The 10,740-nt window shown below is 43.7% G+C and overlaps 1 protein-coding gene across 1 annotated transcript in view; it reads right to left on the bottom strand.

The window, feature by feature from the left end:
* Positions 1–1,235: 1,235 nt before the first annotated feature.
* Positions 1,236–10,740, bottom strand: part of LOC125025111 — a 30,973-nt gene continuing 21,468 nt past the window's right edge. Inside the window, exons 2-6 of the mRNA XM_047613033.1 lie at positions 3,649–3,866; positions 3,294–3,434; positions 2,681–2,902; positions 2,440–2,569; positions 1,236–2,274 (exon numbers count right to left, since the gene is read on the bottom strand). Of these exons, the coding sequence (XP_047468989.1) occupies positions 2,108–2,274; positions 2,440–2,569; positions 2,681–2,902; positions 3,294–3,434; positions 3,649–3,866 (878 nt within the window). The 3' untranslated portion in view covers positions 1,236–2,107. The remainder of the gene's footprint in view (positions 2,275–2,439; positions 2,570–2,680; positions 2,903–3,293; positions 3,435–3,648; positions 3,867–10,740) is intronic.

Raw genomic sequence — 10,740 nt, 5'->3', positions numbered from 1 at the left:
AAATGGCATTTCAAATTTCAACAAGAACATATATAACAACATGTATACTTTACAGTGGTATAGTATAAGTAGGTCTATACGTTTTTCATAATTTTTTTTTCATTACTAGTGTTTTTGGTCAAGACAGTGGTACCATTGCGAGGATGAGATATCTATTTTGTGTATCATTTGTTTTATTAATTTGTTTATTGATTTATTATGTTCAGTTGATTTTACATTTGAAACGTCACGCGATGGTAGTTGAGTTGACCAAACTTCTGTCTAAGTTATGCGAACAGGAAAGCAGAGATGCAGAGGTTGCTGTGGTAGCGGGTTGTGTGCTCGCCACCGGGAGGACATTGCTTATTTTTCATTCATTCTTTTTCTATAACCCTGAAGGACATCCGGAGGTTTAGGAAGGGTGGGGATGGAACATTTCTTTGAAATACCGTGGGCCGCTGTCCGCGACACTTTACTTATAAGCTGTGCGCCATCCCACCCTCCCTTCCGACCTCATTATTATAATCACCCTTTCTACCCATCCCGATGAGTATTGCCAATGGGAATCTTGAATATTAATGATGGTTTTAGATTAAAGTTGATTGAGTGTCCTCCTCCTCTCCCCTCCCCCCATGGCTAGAGAGCTCTAACAGTTACATGATACAAGGCTACATGGGACCACACAGGCAAGAAGCGTTACAGCTGTCGTAGGACACAAAACAACATCTTAAAGAAAAAACACACTTAGGTAGGTTTCATGGGCATGGGCGCGTCTGGGTGCCTTGGGCTTCGTGGGCGTATTAAGACTGGTTTTCCGGTGGAGCACGCCCATTGGGTCGACCCTTGGGAAGCCATTGACTGTGATACCCGGCAGGGACATGATTATGGGGTTCGATAGAAATTGACTCAGGAAGTGGAGATGGAAAGTTGCTTTATGTGCAAGCTTAGGCAACGTTAGATCACGTATCTAAGTATTCGTTTTTTGATTCTTAATTCGTGAAGACGCGTGATTCTATACGAGTTCGCTGTCTTCACCAGACGGCTTTGATTTTTCTCTTATTTTTGGCTTACGGAAGGCAGTTGAGGCAGTTGCCCATAAAAGTAGGCCTACAAAGAAGCTAGAGGCCGCATGTACAATGTTAGGCACTTGTGCCGGAGATATCACTGGTTGGCAACTTAGGTCCCAATGTTGGTGATGAGGCTGATTACAAAGAGATAAGTGGAAGGTTGATGTTAACTTCATATGCTGAGAAAGGTTCGAATTTAACTAACTTTATTTAATTCCATATTCGGGTCAATTTGAATGGATTCTCACCCACATCAGTAGAACAAGAAAAACAGTTTGCCACCTGGGTACACCTGAATAGTTTGACTAAGGATCAACAGTCCAGAGAGAAAAAGGAGACAAAGGAGGCGTAAGAACACGGGAAGGATGCCAATGACGAGTACAGATGAAATTGACAAACGTGAAGACACACGAGAACTAGTCACAATAGTAGTAGATATGTAAACATGATCCGGACAAGTTGACACACAGGAGTAGTACGCCCACGGGAGAGTAAAGGGCAGATAGCACTGATGGAAGAACAAGAGACGAGCGAGGTGGGGCTCGTCAGAGGTGCAGAAGAACATAAAGGCCTTTTCAGTCTTTACCCCATACAGTGTTGTGATACATGGAACATTTTTTTATATGTATATATATATTTCCTCATACTTATGTTCAGAGGTGATTAATTATTTTCTAGTTTACCCTAAAACATTATATTATTGGTGTGATATTACTTATATACTACATATTTATTTTCCACTGCGACGAGAGGACCGCAAGAGACCTTTAGATTCACCGGAATAGACAATCCTGATTGATGAAGTCCACTTTTTGGAGCCACGATTTAAATACATGCAACCCATCTTTTACCCGGCCATTGCTTCACAGAGCGTCTTGGAGCAGGCCTTAAGAAATTATATAAGGCTCAGTTTTGGGGTTCGCTTCTGCAATGAACGTTATCCTTATTGTACGTCGTCCTCTACACTATTGTTATTGCTAATGGATTTTGGAATTGGTCTCGCGGCAGAAGGGCGGCGGGCTCGTCGCGTCACGTGGGCCTAAGGTGGGACACTCGGGGATCTAAGAGTTGGTTTTCGCGGGTTCTTGAAGCCTGACGGAGACGCGGGCGGAGGTATGGATGCCGGTGTTGGGGAAGCAGATGAGTCCGTTCTGGCGGTATGACGAATACTGGACCTCCCGGATGGTCTTGAAGTTGTGGCGGGAAAAGATTTTAGCCGAGAAGATGCCTAGAGGATGAGAAGGTCAGAAAATTAGGGGCACATTCTTACGTAAATCCCCGTCGGTGTAATATATACCAAGAAAAAATGTGCTTCAAACGAAAATGCCTTTCTGTACCAATGTTTCGGTCGATGGTAGGCTGAAAATAAGCGAAAAGAATGAAGCTGGCTCACCTGTCGTCTCCACCACGAGGCAAGTGAAACCTTGATCCCGAGCGACCTTGCACGACTGTTCTACCAGCATGGAGGCGATCCCGCGACCGCCGTAGGATTTGTCCACGTTCAGGAGCTCGAAACTCATAAACTGCCGCAGAGGGGGATTATGATTAGTGAAAAACTGTAACCAAGGAATATTAGAACAGTATTAAACAGCAGCTTTTCGTAGCCTGTGAGGATGAATGCGAAATACACACACCCTTTCGACGCCATATTGTCCGAAGAAATCTATATCACTAGCCAGCTGTTGTAAAAAGGACATGATCCTGTACATCTTAGGATCCTTCTGAGGGTCAATCCAGTTAAGAAAGTCGTCGGGTCCCGGGGGGTCACCACGCTTCTTGATGCTGTTGATGGCCACGCCCACAAGGCGCCCGTCGGCAGACTCGTCTATCGCCATCACTGATACGCCGTGGGAGATCTGCAAGCGCGGCACAGGGAGCAGATTAACGCGCGTGGGAGATGGCTTTGTCTATTCGATATTTGCTATTTATGTGTGTACATGCGTGCTTGTTTAAAACAACTTGCTTAACAGGAAAAGGAATGATAACATCAATAACTATGATGATGGCAATAATATATAATGATAGTGATGATAATAAAAGGAGTAATAATAATAATGATAATGACGATGATGACAGTAACACGAACAACTGATGCAATATATAAATGTGATGAAAAAATATGTGAATTGGATTTGCATTAAAAACACGCCATAACTAAACTACACAGTTAATTCTAAGCCGTAAAGAATACAGCATAAATAACTCTAAGAGATGATTAAAAAATACACACCATCAAAGAGCTCTTACCAAGTGTGGCAGGATTTTGGAGAGCCAGTGATCCACCTCTCTGGGACTGTCAAGGTAGAGGGCCTTCCCTAGGGGCTCGTCCTTGAAGAAGTGGTTGCACAGGAGGTCGACCGCTCTGTCCGCGTACTCCTGTGTGAGGATCTGGAGGGCGACGCGGCGAGCGGTCAGTTGAATTGGTGATAAGTAAATAAGGTGTTTTTATTTGATGATTAAGTAGACGAGAGGGAGGGGGAAAATCGAAAAATAGAAAGCAGAGGAAAGGAGAAAGGGGGAGAGGAAGCAAAGAAGACACGAGAGAGGAAGAAGAGTAAGAGAAAAGCGTAAGAAGTAAAATACATTCTATTATTGAGCTCACCTTAAACACAATGTTCTCGTCGTGTTTGTGAAGCACGTCTGGAGGAAGCTCGGGCTCCGCGGGGAGTTCGGGTTCCTCAGGTTCCTCAGTCACTTGGTTCCCGAGGTTTTGGGCTTCCTCCTCCAGCGTTGCACTCTGGGCCAGGGGGTCCTGCTCCGCCTCACTCGGGGCCCCCTCGCTGCTCTCCGTGCCGTTGGGCTTGCGAGTGCCCAGGGGCGCTGGGGGTAAGAGAACCCTGGAGTCAGCTTCGTAAACAGATGAAATGCATAAAAATGGGTAGGAGGAATTCGAGGAATTATATTGGAAAGTACCTCTCGAATTTTTGTATATGCAATATTATACGCGTGGATGTCTCAGGGAAATCTATGGTAGCGAGTAGTGCATCCAGAACACCAAAGTTAATATTGATACTTGTGTCACATTCAAATTATAATCGCACTTTTAAAGCATTTGTGTATAGGAGAGTATGTGTTCTAGAGATTGGACATAGAAAATGTAGATTTCTTATGAATTGTAGAAAACGCGGATGTATCGGTAACTATTATAAAAATACAGATTTTCCCAGGCGTTGTTATCTCGTCATAGCTTTAGCCATCTTCCATTCTCTCTGCTTTTCGGCGTCCCAATATACAACGCAAACATGCAGTTTAGTATAAACGCACATATTCACAAGCAAATGATTTTACTTCTTCAGGCTATTTGAAGACAGCTGGAACATGATTAAGATCTTATTTCAAGTGAAAGTGTTTTCTAAATAGAAATTTGATTAGTTTACGCTATATCCGATTGATGCGAAACGGAAGGAGAGTGCAAATATTTTATGCGTCTATTCGCAACAGAAGACACGGAGGCACACTCATTGAGGAATTAAGAAACAGGAAATTTAATCAAATCGAAATTCAAATCAAGACAAACCTTATTATTAGGGAACAAACATCTCAAGACAAATGTAGCGTTTATATTGCTAATATTGATCTTCGGTTAATTTAGGGATATGGATGATGAAGCAGATGTGATATATCTTAATTAATGGGATGGATGATGGGGATTGTCTGTTGGAAGTTAATTATGAGTAAAGTTGTGTGAGACTGTTTACCGTAAAAAGGTGAAACACAAAAGTGGAAGTAAAGACTGAAATAAAAGATACACATGAAACGTAATTGGATTACGATAACCAGCTTTGATGTTTGTAATTACGTAACGGCACAGTAATTAAGAATAACATCGGAAGGTTTAAATAAACAATTCTCAAGTAAATGATAAATAGAATAGCCCAACATGCAGTATGGAGATGAGCACCCTTGTGAAAATATGAAGATAAAGTAAGATGAATATATAAATGTAAATAAAGATAAACTGGATAAAAAAAAGACGAAAGACAAACAAGCCGACAACACGAAACTGCACCACAATCCTCGTACGTTTGTTTTTCCTCCGAGCTACATATACAACGAGGATCTCCTTCCGGTCGCTGGCCTCCCGAGCGCCCTCTCGCTTGCCTCCCGCTCCGCCTCTTTATTATGCACGACGAACATTCATAAGGGGCGGGGAAGGGGCGGATTATGCCGGGGCACGGAGGGGACAGGCGTGAGGACAAGGATGCGCGCGGGACACACTGATGGACACGGGTAGCCAAATGGAGATACGGGAAATGGAGAGGGGGGGAGAGAGAGGGAGGGGGTGAAGGATTGTATGTGGGAGAGAGAGAGAGAGTGAGAGAGAGTGAGAGAGAGAGAGAGAGAGAGAGAGAGAAGAGAGAAGAGAGAAGAGAAAGAGAAAGAGAAAGAGAGAAAGAGAGAAAGAGAAAGAGAGAAAGAGAAAGAGAAAGAGAGAGAGAGAGAGAGAGAGAGAGAGAGAGAGAGAGAGAGAGAGAGAGAGAGAGAGAGAGAGAGAGAGAGAGAGATTCATTAGAGAGGAACACATCTGCATGTCTGTCTGCATGATTGTTTAATCTGTATGTCGCAGAGATAAAAAAAACGATGCATTGCCAATGGGGAGGACGAAGAGAAGGGAAATGAGGATTAAATATTGATGATAAAAAGAGGGAGAGGAAGGATATGAAGAGTAAGCGTTCGGGAGACGAGGCTCAGCGGAAAACAGAATTGGGTGGAAGGAAAGGGTAATGAGTGAAGGACATTGAAGGGCATTGAAAACATATGCAGAGATCAATAGGAAGAAGGGAAAAATAGAACTAAAGTCACCTTGGAAGGTGTCGAGATATACCAGCAAACTTGAAGATAACGAGCAGATAATGATAATAGGATGAAACGACACATGCACGCACACAAAACGCGTACGTACGCACGCGCACGAACGCACAAATACTAAAAAAACATATTTATTTTTACATATGGTATATATTTATTTTTTTATATACATATATAAGATATATTATGTTTATATATATATATATAGATAGATAGATCAAAATGTTTATATATAGATATATACACATAGTGTGTGCGTGCGTGCGCGCGTGCATGCATGCATATATGCACACACACACACACACACACACACACACACACACACACACACACACACACACACACACACACACACACACACACACACACACACGCGCGCACGCACATGTGTGTGTATTTATAGATATGCGTATATATACGCACAAACATAAACATACTTGTAGGTTGATATAGTTATATAATATATATATACGTATATATATATATATACGTATATATATATACGTATATATATATATATATATATATATATATATATATATATATATATATAACATATATATTATGTGATACACCGCAACGTAGCTCCAAATGAAAGTAAAGAGAATTGAGAATAGAAGAGAGAAAGGGTAAAAGGATTTCCTAGACAGAAGCATGAGCGCCGCTTGATAAGCAGGGAGAAAGGAGCCTTGTCAGGCAGGATAGAAGGAGGCAAGGCGGCAGGGAGAGAGGGTGCAAGGGAGCGAAGGAATCAATACGTTCCGTGGAAATCCCAGCATCGCTGCGTTACTCTAGCCTTAACCAGACGGCGGTGTCGGTAGCGGCCGGGACCTGGCTATCGCAGTTCCCGAGGAGGGCAACCGAGGTCACAGCTCCCTCGGGGCCGTGGGTTTGCCTACACCCCCCCCCCCCCCTCACCGAGTAAACAGCGCCGGAGAGAGGACTCGCTACTCTCAAACATACGCGCCTACTTCTCTCTACTCCCCCCCCCCCCCCCCCCCCCGCGCATGCTCTTCTCTTGGAGCACATTCTCTAACAGTGTCGCTCTTCACGCACGCACGCCGGGGTAGTTTTCTATGACGGTATCAGCGGAAGAACACAAAAGAAGTTAAAGACACGGTTGGTGTCAGTAATAGCAGTATAATGTGTTGACAATAGGGTGATGTAAGCAATATGTTTTCATTGTGTGTGTGTGTGTGTGTGTGTGTGTGTGTGTGTGTGTGTGTGTGTGTGTGTGTGTGTGTGTGTGTGTGTGTGTGTGTGTGTGTGTGTGTGTGTGTATAGTGTGTGTGCATGGCTGTCTGTCTGTGTGTGAAAAAATCGTGATCGTGTCTGAGGCAGACTATTCGCCCATAAATTTTTAAGTGGCTAATTCTCGGAAAGTGGGCGTATGAATGCCTGGGATGGAGAATTTGGGGAGAAGAATCTCTCTCTCTCTCTCTTTCTCTTTTTCAACCCAAATCAGCGTTTGTGAAAATAGCATGAGTGTAAGAAACTTGGCCGCTCAGTCTGTCTACAGTTGAGTAGACGCGGCGTTGGCAATGGCAAATTGATAATCTTAACTGGGTGCGTTTAACCTATGTATCTGAGGATTTGCGAGAGCGCGCGCACACACACACACACACACACACACACACACACACACACACACACACACACACACACACACACACACACACACACACACACACACACACATGGAATATCAAATGAGCTCGAAAGAGAATCAGACAGCATGCAAAGACAGATTTTGCGTGAGTATGTAAAAGTATAGATAATAATGAGATAAAATAAAACAAAAAACAAAATACAAGAGAACTTGATTTCCCCAGCACAGTTTTATATACACTCTAGCTGGAACGTATGAGTCGTCCATGCCACGGTAAAACATCTCATTAACTGGGTGAAATATGGGACCACGGAATTTATCCCTCCCCCCCTCCCTACTCCTCACTCCCATTAAGGACACTGAAGGACGTCGTTTCCGATATCGGGCCAGCCGGTAGTAGTGTGGTAAAGTGCCACTTCATGCGGATACTCTGTAGTGCCACATTGGACGTAGAGAATGAAAGGATTCCCTCCTTGCCCTTTCCCTCGCGTGCCTGTACCTAGAAACTGCTTATATTCTGAAGGATTTATGGGGATAGGAATGGGTGGGGGGTAACGAGAGATGTATCCCCAGAGGGTTATGCGGGGACTGATCCCTCACCTAGAGCCAATAGCAGATACGGATGAGAATGAGAAGGGACAAAAACATTTTTCGAAGGTAGTTCATTCCCCTTCTGCATACCTCAGCGTAGAGGTTAAGATCGGGGGGGGGGGGGGTATATTATGCCCATAGTTTGCTTACACTGGCCCGCTTTGGTACTACAATGTCTCTAGAGTGGCTCAACGCTCGGGATCGAAAGAACTTCACGGCTGGAAGGAGATCGGACAGTTAACGAGGAAAGACGCAGCGCCCAAGAGACCCACTTCTAACGCGGCTGTAAGACCCACACAAACTAGTTGCAGTAATGCAAAGGCAGACACATTTTCTGCTTTTAGGTACGGGCCTTGCAGCTTCGCCGGAATTTTGTGGCTGATGTAAGGGAAATAGTAGCAGGAAGGAGAAGAGGAAGAGGAGGAAGAAGAAGAAGGATGAAATGGACAAAAAATACACTGAATGAGAACAAGAGGTAGGGACGACTGGCACTTCATATAATTGAGAAAGAGAAAAAAGCAAGAGACTTTATTAGTGGGAGGCTTCTCAATTGGAAGTACGGTCGAACACGGGACGGAGGACCTTTGTTATTGTATGGCGGTAATTACATTGATGGCAGAAGGAGAGGGCAGCGTGTATTGGCTTCCTAGGGTTCCATGTGTTTTCCTCTGTGGGCTTGCTTCCTGGTGTACGGATGTATTGATTTTGTATAGGTGAATGGATGTGTATATGCGTTGAACTGATACATGTGACATTTTATACACACGCATAATCAGAGACGTGTACACGCACACTCGTTTTTTTCTTATTTTCGTTACTTAACTTTATAGAAGCTTCCAGCTCCTAACCCTTTCCTAGAATCTGCTTTGATCATAACTGTTTTGTGGAGAGGAATTACCGCTGAGAGGATCTCTAAGGTTCGCGTGATTAGGGAATTAGTAGGGGATGAGACGGGGGAAAGGGAGAGGAAGAAGACGATAAGAGAGAAAACTGTGCAAAAGGTAAGCGAAACGTTGGGAAGATAAACCTCAGAATAGCAGAAATCGAAGCAAAATATATAGCATACACACGCACTTGCACACAAAAAAGCTCACACACAGCTAAGTCCAGAAGGATACTCAGCCATTTATCACCTTTTTTACCTTGAGAGTCCGTAAAGGCCTGTCAGTACCCGAGGTAATTCGCGCTCCTCGGAACCATTAGTATCGATTACCGTTTCGGAGTTGTTATTTCGAAGCAAAATTGATAGCCTGATGGGTATTGATGTTTAATGTAACGCAAGTGTGTTGTGTATGTAAGAGTTGCGTAAGCGGAAGGGGCATTCATGGTACGTCTGATTTGATATCGTGTTTCCAGCTCCTTTTACGGCGTTAATGTATTCTTACTGCCGATCACTTACTCTTTTCTGGAGTGTGATGTTGCCTCTTTGAAATGACGTTTTTAACCAGAGGACGTATCAATTTTCCAGACTGCCAGCCCACGTCAAGACGCCCTTTGCCTGAGAACGTCGAATATTTAACCCAATTTGCTTCGCACAACGTCAGAGTGGATTTCAATACGATTAGCTCCCACCTCAAGTTGTCATCGAGATTCCGGGAATATTTCATTCGGGAAGGGAGCGAATTATTTGATTTTTTTTTCTTCTGTAGCGAACCATTTGATTTCTTCTGCTGTAGGGTACATTCATCGTTTGCAAAATCGGTGTTTTTTTCCACTCGAGCGAAAATTTTGTTCTGTGGATGAGGGGAGTGAGTTACCAGGGGGGTTATCCTCTCCCTCCTCTCCCTCCTCCTCCCTTCTCGGAATAAGATGAAGGCTCCACTTTGAAGACCCATAGGCACTTAATATTTTTTCTTCTTCGAAAACAAAATGCGAGAGTTTGAGAATTTCAACATCTAAGGAAAACGCCGGGGCTTTGATGAGGACGGTGTAATGAGATTTACAGGTGGATTTTTTTTTTTCTTATCATCTCGAAGTTGAAGACGTCACCATTAGGCAGAAGCTCCTCGATCCGACAAGGATACACTGGAGTGCGAGCATTTTTGTGTGTGTATTTTTGCGGTTTCGTGTTTGCTTGTTTTAAAAAGTGTGAATGCCAAATGAAGGTTTCAGGGAAGTGGTAATGCAAAGTAAAGATTATCTATTTATGACAAAGGCCCGTGCTTAATCTTTGCTCCAATTACAGACACTTGTGTAGTGGATGGATTTCGTACTCTGCATTTTTTGCGGAATGAATATTCAAGGCAGTGATGGATGGCAGGTCATTTACTCGCGCGGAACTAATGGTAATGGAACTCATGTGTGAAAATATGGTCTGGATGTCTCGTTACGCTTTAATTTGGTCGTTTATTTCTTGGGTTGCGTTGGGCTGCAATAAGGGGATATTGTTATTTATGGGGAGGTTTATGGTAATAAGGTTGGTTGTGTCGCCTGGTGGTGGGTCCGGTAAAATCTGAGTGAGCGCTGTTGTGGTGACGCCAGATGGATTTTTCTCCCATGTACATTCAAGTTACTCCAATTTCCTTTGTGACCGTGTCGATACAGCACGAGAAGTAATGGTGTACATTCTAAATCGTACGTTTTCTCACATACCATTTCTTCCCCTTGCTATTTTCCCCTCGCCCTGTATATCTCCGCCTCCCCATTCCCCATCTCCGAATTTGTATTCTTCTCCCCCCCACCCCC

The sequence above is a fragment of the Penaeus chinensis genome, chromosome 4 (genome assembly GCF_019202785.1).
Source record: "Penaeus chinensis breed Huanghai No. 1 chromosome 4, ASM1920278v2, whole genome shotgun sequence".
In the NCBI taxonomy this organism is placed as follows: Eukaryota; Metazoa; Arthropoda; class Malacostraca; order Decapoda; family Penaeidae; genus Penaeus; species Penaeus chinensis.
The sequence above is the reverse complement of the archived record's forward strand: the minus strand, read 5'-3'. Positions and strand labels throughout refer to the sequence as shown.